A 20,261-nucleotide genomic window follows, 5' to 3' on the forward strand; every position below is an offset into this window, starting at 1 on the left:
TGTATTACAGGATTTCCCTGCAGAAAGTTAGTGTTGTTCACCCTGCTTTCTGTGATTTGTCACCAAAAAAAAAAAAAAAAAAAAATTGTGTTTGAGCATTATGAATTTAAAATAGAGATTTTAAAATAGAGATTTCACCGTGAAACGAGAGGTTGTCACAAGGGCCAAAATCACCAGCTCATCGAGGGAAGACTGCGACGGCCAAACCAGCCAGCTGTTAACACACACGACTTCATCCGCCGTGCCAGAGCCGTACAGAAGCTGCGATGCCGCTGCCTTCAGGACGACAGAGGAAAAGGCTTCACCGCCCTGAGCCTCTGGTCTGCCTCGGCAGGAGCAGCTCCCGGGGGCAGCCGGCCCGCACGCCGCCACAGCGCTCCCAGGCACCACACTCGGCCCCGGCGGCTCCCGACCAAAGCGGGGGACCCGCCGGAGCTGTCACGAGCGGCGTGGCCATCTCCCCTCGCCTTCCGTCCGGGGGACAGGGCTGCCGGCGGACGCAGAGCCGAGCTGCCCTCTGCGGCAGGTCCCGGCAGGACCGGGCGCCCCCGCCCCGTCGCTGAGGAGTTGCACCTTCCCGGTGCAGCGCGCCTCGACGGCGGAAGCCGCAGCCCGGCAGGGTCCGGGCCGCCGTCGGGGCACGCTGAGGCTCCTCAAGGGCCCGGGGCTGCTCCTCCACCGCGGCGCCCCCGCGACCCGTCCGCAATCCCGGCCCCCCGCTCCGGCTGCCGCCCCCGCCGCGCTGCCACGTCCCCGCCCGGCGGGGCCAATGGGCGGCGGCGCCAGGTGTGTGTTACCTGCACCACGTGGGCCGGGGGTGGGCAGGTGGTGCCGCGGCCCCGCGCAGAAAAGCTCGCAGCCATTGCGCCCTTCCTAGGGCTGTAGCTGGTGTGGGAACGGCTGCCACCCACCTCGGGGGAAAAGGGGGGAGAGCCGTGCGCCTCCCCCACGCCGGGTCCTTGGGGAGTGAGGCTGCAGGTGGGGGTTCTGCCGCTTGGGTCTCGCTTGGAAGCGTCTGGGGCAAGAAAAGTTTCCGGCTTCTTCTCTTCCCCCCCCTCCTTTCATTCCTCCTTTTTCTTTCTCTCCTTTTGATCCTTTCTGCTGGCCCGGTGGCACCATGACGGCGTCTCCCGACTACCTGGTGATTCTCTTCGTGACCACGGCGGGCACCAACGGGGCAAGGTTGGGCTCAGACGAGCGAGAACTGCTCCAACTCCTGTGGAAAGTGGTCGACCTGAGGAGTAAGGAGGTACTTTCACCCGACGGGGGAGCACCCCGACCTGCTGCTCCCCTTGGCGCCTGCCATGCTGGATGCGGGCAGGGCGGTCTCGGTGCTGGGCTGGTAACGGGTGCCCCATGCTGGAGCAAGCTCTGGTGGAGGGTAGGGGCTGGTGCTGCAGGTGGGGATCTCTAGCCGGGAGAGCTGACTCACCCCCTCCTCTGCTTTCTCTGGAGCTGGGGCGCCTGCATGACGTGCTGGTCCGGCCTGACCACACAGAGCTGACGGCTGAGTGCCAGGAGATCACCCAAGTGGATGTGGAGAGCCTGGCACTGGCTCCACCGCTGGAGCAGGCATTGAGACAGGTGACACCCCATAACTGGCCGCTAAGTGCTGGTTTCCTTTGGGAGTTCCCCCATGGGGTAGAGGTGGTATCATCATCTGCTTATCCCCACCATCAGAGCAGTGGAGCCTGGCACAGGAGCACCACATGTGTGGGTCAGGAAGCCTATATGTGTAGGGCTTTGTGGGCATTTCTCCCTTGCCTTTTGCTTATTTGCCTTGGGAGGAACTGAAACCCAAGAGAGGAAGTTTAGGGTCAGCTATTTCCCTGCTCTGCTCTCCTGCCAGGCTGGACCCTGAATGAGTCTCAGCTGGAGGTGGGAAGTGTTGGAAGAAGCCAGCCTTAGTTGTCCCCTGAAAAGGCTAGGCGGTGGCAGGCCCTGTTAAGGCTTGTGCTCATCAGTCAGAAGGTGATGATGCTGAATCCTCTAGAGTAATGAGCAGGTGTGTGTGATTCCCACTAAGGGTAGGGCTGAAAGCATGTCTTCTTTTTGACATGCTTAAGTGCCCAGTCTGAAAAGCTCTTCTGCCCCACTACTGCCTCAGCTCTCTGCAATCAGCTCTGTCTCATTGCAGTGTTCTTGCAAATATTGAAAAGGAATTTTTTTTGTGATGTGGGCTGTGTAGCCATATCTCATTAGAAGGGGGAAAAGGGGTGGTTTCCTTCCGAAGATATTTATCATGGAAGTTAATATGTTCTTAGTTAGTAAGAAACAAATCTACAGAAGTGAAGGAGTAGGCTTGTATGGAAAGGAATTCCAGCTCCATATTCCGGCTGCCCAGGAGTAACATGTTATCAACTGATGACACTGCCTAGTGGAGCCACTCTGATCTTTGTAACATGTATGTCTTGTTCCTGCCAACAGTTTAATCAGTCCGTGAGCAATGAGCTGAACATTGGTGTGGGTACTTCTTTCTGTTTCTGTACTGATGGACAGTTGCACATTAGGCAGGTTCTTCACCCTGAAGCTTCCAAAAAGGTATGTAGTTGTAGCTTGTTTGACTCTTAATGTGTTTTTTACAATTTCTTGCAAAACAAATCAACTTCTCTTTAGTATGAGCGTACCTCCACACAACCATAGCACAAATATCACTCATATGTTAATGTGCTTACCAGGCTAAAGAGCTTGTCTGTGTGGAAGGCATATGCAGTGCCCTGTCCTTATGCAGCCTTGAGATGCCTTTTTAAGTTAAATCAGAAGGAAGATGCTCTTAAACGTTTGAGAAAGGAGCAATGTATTGACAGTACTTGTAGCTCCTACAGGGTTAACAGATGGGATTTGGGATTGTTGCTAAATAATTAACCACCTCAATCATAAACTGTCTTTTGAAATTTTACATTCATGCTTAGCTACAGCAACTTTCAATCTTTATGTATTCAGTTGATGCTCCAAGGGCGGTGTTTGTATTTGTAAGGAGCTGAACAGTAGTTTCAGGCAGGCTATGAGTGATGATTAGTCCCATAGTCTAGAGTTTTCTATAGCTTCAGAGTTGCCAAATCACTAACAGTGTTGTGAAGTCCTGCCTGCTTTTTGTTAGTGATAGGGTTGCAGCAACATGTGAGTCTCTCTAGTTCTGAAATAACTGGCTCAATATTAATAACACCTCATTTTGTGGTTTGGTATGAACATGCATTGCTCTAACTGAGTTGTTCTGCTCCTCTCATTGTATCTGACTTCTGTGCAATTTGCTGCTTCAACTTTGAAGGGACACTGCTGCAAGTTGGTGCTGTTCCAAAAGTGATACTGAATGAGCTTGGTTGTAATACTTGTTTGTGCTTTAAGTATTTATGGCTTTGAAGGCTTAGAAGAGAACCAGTGAGCATGATTCACAGTGAAGGGACAGTTCTTACATACGTAACTTGTCTTCTATGATATATATTATGAGAAAACATGGAAACAGATTTTTAAGACTTGCTTCTTGGCTAATAAAGTAAAACTTGTCATCCATTTAAACTATGCGGATAAAAGAAGGAACACATCCTACAATTATTTAAGCTGGTTTAATGTCAGGGACCCTTTATCTATATCATCACAAGACCACAGACAGGAATCAAGTGTTCATCAAAATCTTCTGTTGCTGTTTTGTTAAGAATTGTCCATTTGACATTTGTTCTGTGCTGCCTGTAGATTAAGTAAACCAGATGCTTATGAGACTTGTAATAGTTTTTTAATGAATACCCTAATGCAGGGATCAGAGTGTGGGATCACTAAAATCCAGATAGAAATATATATCTTTTCAAAAGCCTAGTGACTTCTGCCTAAGATATCCATTCTGAACCCATCTAGCAACTCCTGGTATTCAGAGAATGAATTAACATCAGCCATTCCAAAAGAACATAAATGAAGTATGGAACTTCATTTCACATCAAGGAAGAAAATCATGCTAAAACTAGAGCAGGAAATGTTGGCAAGCCCATCTGCATTTTCATAAGTCTTTAAAGAATATCGTTTGCTTAATACACCTGTCCATATGCTAAGATAAGCTGTAATGTTTTCAAAGCAGAACTTGTTCTAGAGCCTAAACTTCTTTCTTTGGGCTCCCTAAATGGGCTTTCACACAGCCTGCTATCTGTTATAATGCCAATGCTAAGTAGTTGTTATATCCCAGAAGGGACTCGCATGTCTTGCAGGCAGCAAACAGCCAAAAGGAATATGAAGTATTCTGTCTGGGGTGAATAGCTTGCTCTGGTTTCAACAGCTACCCCCAAGACTTTTCCATGTCTTCTCCTTTCCACTCCCCCAAAAATTAAAAGCATGTGGTAGATGTAGTGGTGGGGCAAGAAGGGTTTCATTGACTCCTGGTGGGCTACATAACTTGCTTCTGGCTTTATATGCTGCAGTTAAAGCAGTTGCCATGCATAGGCTGACAAGCTCTGCACCGTGCCAAGCCCTCATCTGCACAGTCAGATTTTTTTTTTTTTTGGTTTTTGTTTGTTGGGAATAAATATTTGAAGTGTGACTATTCTCTGAAAACAGCCTTTTCTATAAATTAAAATATCTGCTAGTCTTGCAAAATTTGGTTGGTTTTACAGACTGAACTGACTACCCTCTGGCTTTATACAGTTAAAATTGCAATCAAGAGTTGATGATAAATGTTGCAATAGGAGGTATTTGCTCTGCTACATATGTATTGGATTTGAAGCGCTACTAATAATGGCAAATGTTTCTCTGGCAGTGCAAAAGCACATTTCTCTTATTAAACAATATAAAGAGAAAGCTGTTTAGGCAAAAAAGTTTATGAACGTACTTACCTGGCTAAGAAGAGCTATGTGAGTTTCTCTCAGCAAAGGCTTTTTGTGCTTCCTATCTATTCTACAGAAATTGTTAGAAAGCTTGGTATTGAGACACAAAGAGATTAAACTCACACTGACAGTGGTTACTTTGTTCCTTTTACAGAATATTTTACTGCCTGAATGCTTCTACTCGTTTTTTGACTTGCGGAAAGAGTTCAAGAAGTGTTGCCCTGGCTCACCTGAAGTTAGCAAACTCGATGTTGCAGCCATGACAGAATGTATCCTTTTAACAGTTACTGTATCTCTGCTGCTGTTATAGTCTTGGCTGAATTTTAGGACAGAGGCGCATGAGTAATGCTTGCAACACATGTTTAGGGGTGGTATAACTTTAATGAGTAACTCGGAGCTGTACTGAGTTTTCTCACAAAGATAAAGATAAAAATGTATGAGGGTGAATGCTGCCATGGAGAAAATCCTGTATTTCTTCTTGACTTCTGTATGTTTTCTTTACTACCTTTATAGTTGTCTCTCTTTAAACTTCACAGTTTAGTGTAACCAGCACATTTTTTCAAATTGCTGTTGTGAATTGTAATATAAAAGTTTGAGGTTTGAGTTTCGTTGCATCAGTTAGATTTTTATTTTATTTTTAGGCAGGAGCAAATGTTGGGAGACCACCTTAATTTTCATGAGAGGAAATGGTTATTCTTGAAGTGACCTTGTAGTGAATCGGTAACACAGGAATGAACCTAAGGCAGGGGTGCTGTTGGCACATGTGGTATTCAGTCTCCTAGAAGGTGCACATGCTGCACCTCACAGGGTGAGGCTTGGCTGGCACCAAGATGCAGCCAGTAGTATGTTTCCATTTTCAGTGATAGGGATGTCTAAAATTACCTTCTGAATCCATCCTGTCTGGCTCTTTCCTAGTCTGAGCTTGAAAGCTGAAGCTGTGATTTGGCCGTGCCTTCTTCCTTCCTTCCCTGACAGTCTCCCCTCTTGCTGCATGCTTCAGTCCTCATCCCAAACATATTCTTGGACATAGAATTACTGAGCTATTGAAATAGTGGTCACGAAATTCAGGTATAAAGGAGGAATAAAGGAATTTATAATAAAAGGAGAAATAAAGGAATTTGAGAGGTTATTGGTGGTTGATGTTGCTGCTATTGTCTTTATTAACTTTTCCTCTGACTTGCTTATTGTGTCCATAGAAGTAGTTGCCATTAAGAGCTGATGTCTGTGGCTTCAGAATTATTTTGGCCTTTCACTGCAGGACTAGTATTTCCTGGGCTTTGTACCTGTCAGGGGCATAAAATACACATGTGGGGTGGATTTTTGTGTTTAACCATTCTGCTCTGCTTTATCTGCAAATTAAGATTAATCTCTGCTAGTGAAAGGGCAAAAATTACTTCTCTCTCTACTCTGATGGAAAGCAGTACACTTAGAGTAGGAATCTGAATCTTTACATAGAAAAGAAATGTTGTGGTGCATAGAAACTGGATGATGGAGACTTCTTAAAGTTATGGTTAAAAACTTAATACCTTGTTTAGGGAATGCTTTGACATGATCTGGCGAAATTAAAGACAATGAATGACTTCAGCTGTTTCAGAGAGTTGCCCTTGGTTTCTCCTTATGTGACTATTTGGGTTATGTCCTTCCACTGTGGAAGGAGTTGTATGGCTGCAGCTACCTGGAGCGTCACTCGTCAGCTAAGGCATGGTGATGGACTGTGTGCTCCCTGCCTGCTGGGAGAGGGGGGCAGACCACCCTGTGTTACCTGACTGTCAGGAAGTCCCTAGAGTCATGCTGCCTGAGAGTAGTTTTGGCAGTTGCCAATAATATTTTCTCCAAGTTCCTGGAGGTTCCTAGTCAGTCTATCCAAATGCACTCAGCTTGAGTCTGAGGTCTGGATAAGACATGCTTTTTAAGGTATATAAACCTAACTGTGTTCTGGTCTTATATTAATTTTTGTGACTTATCTTGTTTTGTAACTGCTGAGGCTCTTATTTGTAGACTTGCTATGTTTATGCAACATGGCTGAAATCAACTGTCTCTCTATGATTGTGTGGGAGCTGAGAATGTGGAGACCAAAAAGGGTAAAACAATTTTTGTTCTTCTTTCATTGACAAATATGATAATTTTCTTTCTCCTCACTTGCTGAAATGTATCAACTTCATCTCCTCTGTGTCAGAAGCTGTACAGGTTATTTGCACCTGGAGACCATGGGCATGTATGTGATGTTTGGGATAAAAAGACTGCTTAAACAGGTGCTGAGTCTAAAGACTATTTCCAAAAGTTGTGTGCAGAGTTGTTCAGCTTTTTTCCTTCATGTGTGGGTATGCTGGGGTGAGGGACACAAAAACAAATCAGAAACAAGTGCAGTAGGTTGAAATGAAGCTGCATATTAGGTCATAGAATCTCACCAAGCTCTTTTTATTCTTGTAGAAAGTGCAGTTTCTTGGCCTTATAGCTAAAGAGGGTGTATGAGGGGAGTCTTCCATGATTTCAGCCACAGAAACTATACTGTGCCAGATACATTAGCATTTGATGAGGACAGAATGTTTAAGTATGGAGCTAAGGTGCTGATTACATGTTCAAGAGACCTGCATTTACAGACTGGTAGAAGCAGGAGTAGAATGACTTTTGAGCACATCCCTTCATGTACTTACCTCTCCATTTTTCTGTGTGTAAGCTGGTTGTGATGATTAAGAGGAAACTTTTATGATATGAAATAGTTAGGAGAAAGCTGGCTATTAATCTACAGTCATTTAAGTTATTAAAGTCTTCAAAAGCTTTTGTTTTGATGGGTCACTTTTGATTAAACAACAAATTACAGACAAATGGGGAATGTATATTACTGTTCCCAGCTGTCAGAGGAGATGACTTCCTACTGCACAGTCAATTCCAGACATATATTTCAGTATACAGCACACTGGATTGTTGGTGCTTGGCTATGTATTTCCTGCAGACAAGGCAAGCACAATCTTGAAAAAGAGCATAGAGATAATAGACTGAATAACTCGCTGGGTTATTCTTCCTTTAGAATGTACTTGTGGACTTACTCTCTCAGGAGGCTGCTTGAAATTTGTGCCCAGCAATGAAACCATGCCAAACCCAAGAGCTCAGGTGAAAGCTTTACAAATCTTTACTCCCAACCCCCACAAGAAGTTATACATTTCATGTACAAACAGCCGCTGATTTCTTTTAGTTCAAGGTAAAGCAATGTTTAAGATACTGTGAAATTCAAGGGACCAAGGCAGAACTGAGACTAGTTGTAATTATCTGAGTGCTACTGCTGCCTAACTCATGGTGTCAAAACAGTTCTTGTGTATGAGACAGTTTTCTGGCAGACTTTGTCAGAATTGTGTAAGTGTAATGACAGCAGGACAATTATGAGAAATTTTGAGTAACAAAACTTGAGAGAAGCAATCATGTTCCAGCAGAGAAAAGAACTTGGGTCTGTTGAATTTTTTTTTTTTTTTTTTTTTTTTTTTTTTTTTAATGTGTAAGCATACAAAAGGAGCAGGGTTGTTCTTGCACCCTCTACCTCCCATACTTGCTGCACTTCTTGATTTGCAAAGCTTGCTGAGCCAGTTTTCACCTTGTGAGTGCCTTCAGGGTGGAGTGAATAAAGCTTGCATGACTATTCGTATTAGATTTGCAGAAGACTCATCCTTTGCCTCGAGATTGGGTGTGCAGAAGCCATTAAATGGCAAGTAGCTCTTGCTTCCTCCAGTATCTGGTTTGCTCCACTCACTTCTGAACTGGATTTGTGAGAATAACTTCTTACTAGGAGTATCTGCCAGTGTTGTCAGTAGAAACTCAGGGACACTTCAGAACAGCTTGTTTGATGTGCTGGATATTGTAGTACTGAAATTTGGTTTGTTGGGGCTTAATTGTTTGTTTTTGTTTTTTTAACCTGGGTGTCTTGGAAACAATAACACGGAGCACAATTATTACCAATAGTGCTTAACTCTGACAATAAAAAGCCCGTATTTGGGTATTAGCTGAGAATCTTGGATTTGCTATTTGTATCTCCTGTGATAGTACTCAGGAACTGGGTAATATTATATTATCTTTATGCAAAGCATTATGTAGAAAGATGTAATCTTCTGTCTGAAGGAACTTAAATAAGAAACAGAGCAAAGGTGAAAGGATCAGTGTAGGGCAAAATTGCAATGCTGTTTCATGTCATCTCAGGTTAAGTTAGTCATTCAATAAGAAAGGAGTTAAGAGACAGTGGGAAGGAATGAGTCTTGGAGGGCACTGGCAGTGAGTGAAGCTGTGGTCATGAATCTGAGGAAATGATTTAGAAATTTCTTCCATAGTAGAGAGGCAACCCTAATACAGAGTGTCTTCCTTCCTGCTCCCTTTAATTTGCTGAGTGTTGCAGGAGGTGGTACAATAACTGCACACCAAGGTTAGGTAGTTCCTTGTTTCCCATCCTGCCTTATTTGGGACTATCTGTTGTTTAATTAAGAACATACATGTAGATGCTACTGCACGTAGTAGCTTTAGACAGCCAGGTCTGGTTTCTAACACTTCTTTAAATGTGAAATTGGATTACCCACTGCAATTGTCTTTCTCCAGTTGCCAGGAGAGGGATCCTTTTAATATAAATGTACAGAGACACAAGTGTTGTCTCCTATCCCCTTATAGAACAAGTGGTGAGCATTATAGACTATTTCATTAATATTTTTTCCCAAGTACCATAATTTCTAGTGCCCCTGTCCATAGGTGTCTACCTCTATGTAGTCAATCTAGTTCATTAGAGTACAGATTTTCACTTAGTAGTATTAACATGCTCTTTACACGTGCAGAAAACTATCAGTTTTCTTCTCCAATCTTGCCTAAAAGTTGTGCTTTTAACTAATCACAGGTGAAGGTGTGAGGTTATGCCTGCAAAAATATTGATTACTTTCTTCTTCCCCTCCTCTGTGTTTGTATTACTCTAGAGTTTGGCACAACTGACTCCCTGTGTCTGACAACTGGTACTAGCTTCTCTTAGCACTAGAGCATTTTTAGGAACTACTTCTCCCATGGATCAGTGTCTTCAGAAAACATTTTCACCAAAGAAAATTATTGTGGGATGGGGTAGTTGTTTGTTATCCTTGTGTGATGGCCTCTCTTCAGATTCCTAGCCCTTTCACACTGCTGCATTCCCCTCTCTGAATGCTGATCACTTGTAGGGATCTTTGGCTCAGCACAAAGGAAATATTGAAATGTCTTTTCAGTTCTGACAGCACAGTCTAACAGCCAAGCACATGTGTATGCATGTCCCCTGCTAGAATAGCTATTGAAACTCCTGCCCAATTTCTCTTGATTTTTGACAGAGGAAACACATTTCCAAAATCTTCATAAAAATTGGTCAGGAAAGACCAGGGTTCCAACACCAGCACCATAAACAGCTTCTGGTTCCCTGTATGAACAGCAGAGGCTCTGCACAAGCCCAGTGCAGAGCTGCTAGATGCTACAGGGGGAATGGTGTCAGGAAAGGGAGGAGAAGCACTACTCTACTCTGATACACAAGGTGCCCAGAAACATCTGTGTGGTGCTGCTTAGGCACCCTCTCTGTGAGGGAGGCTGTTTGTGGGTTATTTTTCTTTCCAACCCCCCTTTCCCAGGGGCAGAGGAGGAGGAGGTGAGCTTGAGTTTAAAGCTTAGGAGAGACTGCGATGAAGAAATTTTTTGTTGTCACAAATAGTTGTAATCTCTTAAACCATGCTTTGGGGTTGCTCAGGATTTTTGGCTTGGTTTTTAAGAAAACTATTTAATGTTCCTAGTACTTTATCCCAAAGAAGGTACCAGGAGGGGGAGGGTAAAGGCAATGACTAGCAAGGTATTTATAGTCAAGCAGTTGGAGGGGAGGAATCACTGGTTTAAGTATTCTGGTTTTTAAACTATGATAATACACTTAAGCTTCAAATGTTCTTCTAAGACTAAGCATCATCCTCTCACATTCCATGCACACTTAAAATTAACAAAACCTCAAAATCAAATTAGCTTCAAGTGTATTGTGTTGGCACAGCAGCTTTCCTTTCCTTGCTGTGGAAGAGGAATGCATTAATTCAGTTGGAGTTATTTTTCATCTTTCAACAAGACAACTGTTAAACAATTTAAAAAAATTTTTTTTTGTAGAACTGACTTGCAATCATCCTACAAATAATAGGGAAGACTTTAGCTCACAGAGAAATTCGTGCTGGCTCACCTGATGATGATACAACAAAGCTGCTGTGAGGTGTTTGTTTCTAACAGAAACTCTTCTGTTCCCTGCACTTCATTTAGGCATCTGACAACTCAAATGTTGCTCAGCTCTAGGTGGAGAAACCCGGTTTCCTCTTAAAAGAGGAAAGTTATCTTGGACTATGAAGCAACTTTTGAACATCATATAATGCAGACTGGAGCATTTGAAATGTGTTAATGTGGTCTGGGGGGGAATGCGGGCAAATAATTGGTGCACTTGACTGTTTTCAGTGTGTTGCATTACTGTACCTTCCTGTATGGATGGGTCTTGTTTAAGAATCTCTCATTTTTGCTCTGAAGTCTTGATGCAAACTGATAAGGCAAGTAAAAATGCAATGCTTATTCCCAGATTTCCTTATTTCTTGTTCTGCTCTTGATTATATTTTTTTACCCTTCAGTCCTCAAAGAAAATGAGTGAAAAAGACCTTTTTAAAAATTTGCTTAATAAATAATGGAGTAGGGTTGCAAGTAATCTTACAGTCCTGTAGCTTGGTGTTGGAGAGGGGCAAATATGATGGAAAGCAGGAAATACCATAGTCCACTCTGTTTAAAGTTTCTGAAAAATGATGGTGTATGCAACTTAAATCAGCCTCCCTTTATGAATGTGGGGATTTTTTTTTTTTTTCTTTCTATGGCCTGTCTTTCTAGGATAGGAGGCTTCCTGCTCTGTATTGCAGTCATTTCCAAAATCCTTCAGACTGAATCTGTGGGTTGTGGGGCTCTGTTTTACCTCTTGACAAAATACATGAGTGGTGTACTCTAACCAGGTTCTCAAAATGCTTCTGTGCAACAGCACAAAACTTGGGTTATAACTTCTAATAGGTAACATTTAGATGAGGTGTCATTAATTAATTTTGTTGAAGTGGTAAGATACTGATTCTACTTTGGCACTTACTTGGTCAAAAAGCATGTGGTATATCCCTCTATTTCTGGAGCTTTTAGTTGATTGATTGCTTCTCCTTCCCCAAATTTGTCCCTAAAAATTAAAGAGAATGTTAATTAAACAGGACAGGGCTTCAGTCTCTTCCACATGCAGAAGTGTATCTGTCAAATATATATTTAATATGTCTATGAATTATATATGTCCTTATTATGGGGTTCCATGCTCACAGACACTTTCTGGAGTGACCTCACACTCCCACAGGTGGCAGTAGCTAGAGGCCAAGGCAGAGCAGCTAATGTATCCCAGCAGGAAAATGGATTAAATCTTCCCCTGAGAAGCAACATACCATCAAGGATGACATGAAAGTGTGTTGCTCTAGCAGGAAACCAATTAGAAATCTCTTTGGTGATGATTGACTTAACTCCAGCATAAAGATTTGAATCTTGACAAGAACAGTCCAGCGTTTCCCTATGGAGCCTCTCAAGTTGAAGATATGGGGAATATTATTTTAACATTATTATCTGAACCATACAGTAAGTGATTGTGATGAATGTGTTTTCTCTGTTCCTTCTTTGGTTTTGTTGCCTGTCCTGTATGTTGACAAAATAGGAAATAACTTGTGCTGTATTTCATAGATCACCGATTTTCAGATCCAGAAAGAGTGAACTACAAATTTGAAAGTGGGCCTTGGTAAGTACTTCCTCCCTCTTCTTGTTGCACATGTTTTAACCCCCACTACCTTTTGTTTAAGGTTACTGTTTAGATAAGCTGTATTTCTCTCTATTCCTAACCTGAAAATAGCTGTTACCATTATTTTTATTTACCTTCCCACTGCCATGGGAATTGATTAGATCCTTCAAGTGGGAAAGGAATCTATGATCAGATACAAGCATGTTTTCTTGTTAGGCTTCAGTGTTGCCTGTTAGCTGCTGATAGTTCTGTGTTTTGCTAATTACTGCTTATAATGGGTGCTGAGTGTGTTGTGCTATTAACAAAGAATGTAAGCAATGTTTCAGAAATGACCCTATTAGTTACTAATTCTTGCACTCTTCCTGCAATTTACTACACAGGTACTGCATATACACTTTTTTATTTTTTTTTAGTAGTGAAGAAACACTTTCATAAAGATATTGTGCCAGAAATACAGTGCTACCACTCAGTTGTTTAAACTGTGGTGATTCTTATTCCCAAATATGTTTTAAGCATAAAGCTTTATCTGCTTTTGTTGTCTGCTTAGTTTTGGGGGTTTTTTTAATTTAACTGTTCTTTTTCTAGGTATAAACTCTCAGATTTTTCTCAGTGGTTTTCTTGATGATCCCTGTGCAATATCACAAGATAATGGTGTTAAACTGACCTTATTTATATTCCCATCTTGCACAAACACTTACTTCCCTCTTTCAGATTAAGGATCTGTCATAGTGGTAGATGATGCTTATACTTTTGAAGCAAAAGAAGTAAGAAAAAATGCAACACTGGCAGAACTTTCCAGAGAGATTAGCTCTGGGGCTATGTTCAGCATTGTTCTAAGCTTTTTCCTTTTCACTAACAAAATTCTGGGATGAGGTGGAAGATTCACATTTTATTTTAGAAAATGAGAAGTACAGAACTAGGAGGCAAGGGGGAACAGTTTGAGACAGACAACTACAGAAAGGCCACCTGAGAAATTAAAATGTGAGTGAGAAACGTGACCGTTCAGGCATACCATAGCTCTTTTGTGTGAGGAGTCCTCCACTACTGAACAACACTTCATCTACTTAATCAATCATATAAGCTCTTCCATGCAAAAAAAAAGCTGCTCTTGAAATAGCCAGAAAGGCAGGCTTAGGTAGCTGTGAATGTTTTGTTGTACTTGTCACTTTCAAGAAATAAGAGAACAAAAGACTGCAGTAATGACCAGTTAAACCTGGCTTTCTGTAGCTAGGCTATTCCCATGCTAAGCAGCCAATGTAGCCTTTAGCTATATTAGTAGCACAGTGATGGCCTGAACCTGCAACGTTAAGGCTCTTCGGGCCAGAGTCCTGTGTGTGCTGAGTACAGCCCTGAACAGATTTGGTCTTGGCTTGTGACTGGTTCTTACACACTGTCATAGTAGAAATAAGCACTAATCTCTTACATCTAATTGCTCTGCTTCAATTTCTACCTAGCTAGATTAGAACAGCAAGTACTTGATTTTTATACCTGTAACCCTCTTCAGATAATGGAGAAGCCCAAATGATGTCAAGAGAGGGAAGTAAACTGGGAATATGATTGAAGAAATGACAGCTCAAAGAGCAAATGTGGTAAAGCAGGAAAGGGGAACTTGGAAAGGGGCAGCTTAACAAAGCAAACTTTCCCCTGGAGAGAATTGTAGAGTGGCTTTCAGTTGCTGTGTGTCTTTGGATAGTGGTGGCACTTGGGCCTCACTGCCTTGGCAGGGTCATCCAGCAGACATGGAGCAGGGACAGAAGCCTGTGCCTGGAGTACAAATGACAAGCAGACGGGGTAGTGTGTGGCAGATACTAGAGGCAGATGTCTCTGCATTACTTCTTCTTTCTGTGCCTGCAGTAGCAAGATGGAACTTGTGGATGACAATGCTGTTATCCGAGCAAGAGGATTGCCGTGGCAGTCATCTGACCAGGACATAGCGAGGTTCTTCAAAGGTCTAAATATTGCCAAGTTAGTAGCTAAGAACTTACTTGTACATTTGTAACTCTTCAGCTGTGCAGGTCATGGAGTTTCAACTCTTGATTTAAATCTTGCAGAGGAGGTGCTGCACTCTGTCTCAATGCCCAAGGTAGGAGGAATGGGGAGGCTCTTGTGAGGTTCGTAAGCGAAGAGCATAGAGATCTAGCGCTACAAAGGCACAAGCATCACATGGGGAATCGATACATAGAGGTGCGTGACATGATGGGCTTTGAAATCCTCTTCTCAAAAGGAATGCAAATTGCATACCAATCGTGTTCCTTTTTTTTCCTTTAGGTATACAAGGCAACAGGTGAAGACTTCCTTAAAATTGCAGGAGGTAATTTTTAGGGGATCAAAAGGGATGGTTTGTTCCATCAGCATCTCTAACTTTTGGCTGCAAACTGCTCCTGTTGAATGTGGCCCTTTTTTCTGTCTTTGAACAAGCAGTTGGGTGGTGTACTGATTACTATGTATTCTGCTAGCAGCAGTCCAAGATGTTCCATGATTTATCTGTCCACCTCTCTTCCACATTCTTGCTTTTTTCAAGCGGCCTGTCAATCAGGATTTGATTGGGCAAAGTGACCTTGTATATGAATGTAATTTGTTAGGTGATCTTCATAATAGTGGGAATCTAAATGTTGTTGATTGCTGAAAAAATGAAACCAAAGTACTTTTCAAAACAACGACACTGCTCTTGCTGTGGAGGCTTGCATATCAAAACAAACATATCACAGTGTAAATACAAGGGATTAATAGAACTGATTTTCTTCAAATCAAATCTTTGCCTCAGACTTAATGGGGAGGCTTTAGGGGAAATGCTTATTTAAGGGGAATCTTGAAATATTTGCTGATAATTGAAAGGCTGCAAAATTTACTCTTCAAACTCTCTTGATCTATTTTCCTCCCCTTTATGTCTGCAAGCATACAAAATTTGAATTAAGAACCAATAAGCTGTTTTTTCTGCAGTACTTCTTTAAGGTCCTTGTTGCTTCCAGGCAGAGATTTGGGCTGGGGTTTGTAAGCGACTAACTGGCTACCTGAGGTTGAGGCCTCAGAGTGGGAGAGGCTGTTAAGCTGTCACCTACATAGCTAACTGATAGGCTTGGTAGTAGTTACACCATTCAAAGTAAAGACATTGCATAGTGACATTTGTGAAGGATGGTGTGTGCCTGGTACAACCAAACCTTGCAGAATAAGAGAGCTGTAAGTGAAAGGACTGTATTAAGATATGAATTGTTGGCAGCTGCCTTTGAATAAGGTAGTGTTATGAGCATCACTGGTCTTCTAAAGGTACAGAAAGTAGAATTGGCAGATTTTGACAGTTCTGTTGGGGTAGGATGAAAACCCTGAGCTGTCTTCAACATGCCCTTCCAACTTTCCTTCACAGCACAATTATCTGGGTACTTAGTTGCCATATATTATGGTTTCAGAGCATGCCAAGAGTATTCTGAAGTTAGAAAGACAAGGGGCACAGTAGCACAGGTACTGCTCACACAAGAGATTGACAGACTGCTTTTCTTGAGCTTTGAATGTTGCAAGTACTTCCTATTTTTCATTTGAATAAAGATTCATCTCATCTAAATGATGGAGTAACAATAGTATACTTTAATGGGATACGTCCTATACAATATATCTAGTTTATCAGAGGGTCATCTTTCCTGACTTTAGAGGCAAAAATTGTTCTACCTGCCCAAAAACTGCCTGTGGAGAGGATGTAGCTATGCTTATGATTTTACATGGTTGCCTGGACTGAAGTGCTTCTGTACTTTTTCTTGTTAAAGGTACTTCCAATGAGGTTGCACAGTTCTTGTCTAAAGAAAACCAAGTAATTGTCAGGATGCGAGGTCTTCCTTTCAATGTAACAACAGAAGAAGTGCTGACTTTCTTTGGCCAGCACTGCCCTGTAACAGGAGGAAAGGAGGGAGTCCTGTTTGTCACTTACCCTGACAGCAGGCCCACAGGGGATGCCTTTGTCTTGTTTGCTTGTGAGGAATATGCACAAAATGCACTGAAAAAGCACAAGGATTTGCTGGGGAAAAGGTACATTGAACTCTTCCGGAGCACTGCAGCAGAAGTTCAGCAGGTAGGTGTAAACCTTTCAAATGTTGTCCTCTTGTAGTCCAAACTTCTATGCTGTCAGTAGAGGAAGCAAATAATGCTTGGCCATGACTTGAAAACTTTTTCTTTTCTCAGTCTTGACTCTTGCTGGAATGAGTACTGTCTGAATTTCCATGAGACTTTGCTCCCTAGAAATGTAAGATCTTGTGGTATAGGGATGTTCTCAATCATATACAAATCTTTGGGGTTTTGGCTTCTGGTAGCTTTGTAAAATGTTGATGTGGGTCTAGTGCTTTACACTACATATTCTGAATATGACTAAGTCCAATGATGATCTATTCAGAAGGACTGTTTAGCAACAAATCTTGATCTAAAAGATTGGTCTTTAGTCATTGACACAAAAAAGCAAAGCCTTTTGATGTAGTTGTCCTCTCCAATGTAATGTATCTGAAGAATTCTACAAATTGTATTTAAGGGCAGATGTCTGCCATCTCCTGCAAGCACAGGCTACCTAGCAGAACTTTGAAACTAAGCCTGAAGAGTCTGACTTAACAGGGCTTGGTGGACCATTAATTGCAGCTAAGCTGTCAGGGAAAGGAAGTAGAGCTGAGAGGACTGTTTAAGTCTGCAAAAAAGATTTGCAGAGCTTCAGTTGAAGTAAATAACTTCTAGACGTGATTCTAAAAGGTATCATGTATGATGCAAATCATAGCCATGTCATTGTAACCAAGAATGTTGCAGCTCTGTTCTCCCCAATATGTAGAGATTTTAATGCCTTGTTTAAAAGGTGACACTACTGATGAGAAGGCAGAGCTGCAGTGCTCACTCTTGTCATTGCATTTTTCTCAAGTACTCTCATATGTTTCTTTGTTTAGTAAAACCTTCTGATAGCTGTATAAATGCAAATAAATATTAATCTTTCTCAGAGAAAGTTCAGGAGTAGTGACTGAATATTCAAGGAGCTTTTCACTGGACAGGGTTTTTGCAGTTATTGTTATTAACAAGAAATCTCAAAGTGTAGCTGTGACAGGTAGTGTGACTCAGTAATGCTTCTTCTAATGTTTCTTGAATGGACTATGGCAGGCATGGTTAGGGATGTGTGGTAGTGAAATGTGCTTCTAGTTCCCAAACTCTACTAAAGTTTTGCAGAGGAGATATTTTTGGGTAGAAGTGTCATCGTGACTCTGCAGATGGTAGAAGGTTTTAGGATAGTTTCACAATAAAAATACTGTAGATATACAGGTTTCATGTTCTAAGATCTCTACAGAGTGTTGCATTATCTGTTCAAGTAAGTTTCCCAAAACAAAACTGTTTTTCAAGAAAAAAATCCGAAGGCTTTTTAAAGCAATAGAATGACTATTTATCATAGAATGACTATAAAAGTGTGCTAGATTCTGAGCTTAAACCACAACACAGTGCTTAGAACTCAGATATTGTACAGTTAATATTTGGATCTAGCTCATTTGTTTCTTAAAATATGCCCAGAGTGAAAACAGGTGGCACTGAGGTTACGTTTACTCCTTCTAAGTTGAAGAATGAGTAAGGAGGCTTCTGTAATCTGTTTTTGTTTTGCACAGGTGCTGAACAGGTACTCTTCCACACCTCTCATTCCTCTCCCAACACCTCCAATTCTTCCAGTATTACCTCAACAATTTGTGCCTCCCACTAACATCAGAGACTGCATACGTTTGCGTGGTCTTCCCTATGCTGCTACTATAGAGGACATTCTGGAGTTCCTGGGAGAGTTTTCTACAGATATTCGGACCCATGGAGTTCACATGGTACTAAACCACCAGGTTGGTAGGCCACACGTTTCTAGCTGCTCTGCCAAATGCCTATATATATGAGTACAGTCCTGATGATGATATCCGTAGGGAAGCACCTTTGGGATTAGCACTAATGGTGTTAATGGGCCTCCAGCTCTCTTCTAAAAGTGTACTGGCAATAGATGACTTGAACCCTGCTGTGTCAGCTGCAGTATTTGCTGTAGAGTGGTTTCTTTCACTGAGACCCATGTGCTGAAAGCTAAGCCATAGTCTTGGAGAGGTTGGTGCCCCCAGAACAGCAGCCAGTGGTCCTGACCCCAGGCTTGAACTGAAGAGTCTTGCTCAACAGCATGCATGATTCCTCTTGTACCAGATGAGGAGTGCCTTCAAAACACAAGTGTGGGCAATGTTAGCTCTCAAAGAAGTGGTATGTCCCTGCTTTGCTGAACAATGTGCTGCAAGTATATCTGAGGACAAATGTGCCTGCAGCCTTCTAGAGACGGGAATTCCCACGTCAAAAGTCAGAAACTGAAGCTTGGGTTTCCTGTGTTGTTGCTTTCTCTAAACAGTCACAGCTAAGCACCAAGATTAACAGCTCATTGATGTGTATGAAGGGTCACATCTTTGCCATTGTTTTCTGGAAGCAGTTCCTACCAAAACCTTTAGAGAAAGGACTGTGCATTCTTGAGATCTTTATCTTTGTATTCTTGTGACTTCAGGGGGAGGAGTCCTTTAACTCTATGGAGATGCTCTGAGTGGTTCAACTGAACAAACTGATTATTTCTGTATAAAAATGATGGTTCTAAAATTGTTTCATCTTAGGCTTAATGTCAACCAAAACTAAAAAATACTTCCTGATCCCGAAGTAGGACTTCTGTGTTTCAGGAATATGCGGATAGAAAAGAGACTGTAGTTATTTTAGTACCTGTCAATCTAAAGACATTCCTGTGTTTGTGAGGACTTGACCTAGCCAAGGCTAAAAAACTGTAATGAATGTGCAGTGCTGGGAGAGACTAAGAAAAGGTGCAGATATTAAAGCACAAATAATGATTTACAGCAGTATCAGCCCTTGACAGCACTAATGAAAGAACCTGGATGAAGAAATTCATGTGTACATATAACCCTAAGGGCTGTCTGCTGCCCTTGCCCTGCCCAAAGCTATCAGACTTTTTTTCCCCTCCCTAAATACTGCTTTTGCCTGACTACTAGATTTTTATCATTCTCCATGTTCCCAGGTTTCAACCCTCTTATCATAAATGACTGTGTAGAGGATGCTGATAAAGTTGTTGTTGTTGTCCCCTCCAAAATGAGAAGAACTGGCCCAGAACTTGAATTAGACCTGGCTTCAGATCTCTCTCTAGTTTTGGGTCCTTCAAATCAGCATCTGCATGTGGCTAAAATAACTCCTCCCAGTGGTGAATCCCACTCTTTTACAGATATAAAGATGTCTTTTTTTTTTTTTCTCTGCAAGCTTATACCAAGTGTTAGGCTAGCTAGTACCCTACTAAAACATCCCAGCCCCTGTTGGTCTTCAGAAAATAAAATTTAACACAAATTGTTTAGCAATGAGCACTTGGCTGTATTTATCCTTGAATTTTAAAAATTGCAGGTAATAAATGGGGAATAGATCTTCCAATACAGCATTTGTAGTAAATTTGTAAGAGCAGGTCTTAAAGCACCACAGTATTCTCAAAACAGGTGAATAAATACAATCAAGTTATCACAAGTGGGAAAAACTTTGGAGAGGAGAGCTTAAACATGCTGATGAGTGCTCAGGATGACTGACTGTATTTGACTTTGGAGATGAATGTATTTATAACTGAAGAGACTGCTTATAACAGCACAGATTATTGCTAT

The 20,261-nt window shown here is 42.0% G+C and overlaps 1 protein-coding gene across 1 annotated transcript in view; it reads left to right on the forward strand.

The window, feature by feature from the left end:
• Nucleotides 1–1,117: 1,117 nt before the first annotated feature.
• Nucleotides 1,118–20,261, forward strand: part of ESRP1 (epithelial splicing regulatory protein 1) — a gene marked incomplete at both ends in the record, with an annotated part of 30,432 nt that continues 11,288 nt past the window's right edge. Inside the window, 11 exons of the mRNA XM_082296712.1 lie at nt 1,118–1,249; nt 1,456–1,584; nt 2,428–2,541; nt 4,960–5,074; nt 12,351–12,449; nt 12,552–12,606; nt 14,461–14,571; nt 14,658–14,790; nt 14,875–14,917; nt 16,362–16,663; nt 18,216–18,434. Coding sequence (XP_082152838.1) covers nt 1,118–1,249; nt 1,456–1,584; nt 2,428–2,541; nt 4,960–5,074; nt 12,351–12,449; nt 12,552–12,606; nt 14,461–14,571; nt 14,658–14,790; nt 14,875–14,917; nt 16,362–16,663; nt 18,216–18,434 — 1,452 coding nt within the window. The remainder of the gene's footprint in view (nt 1,250–1,455; nt 1,585–2,427; nt 2,542–4,959; nt 5,075–12,350; nt 12,450–12,551; nt 12,607–14,460; nt 14,572–14,657; nt 14,791–14,874; nt 14,918–16,361; nt 16,664–18,215; nt 18,435–20,261) is intronic.

This window comes from Coloeus monedula, assembly GCF_965178545.1.
Source record: "Coloeus monedula genome assembly, chromosome: 1".
Lineage (NCBI taxonomy): Eukaryota > Metazoa > Chordata > Aves > Passeriformes > Corvidae > Coloeus > Coloeus monedula.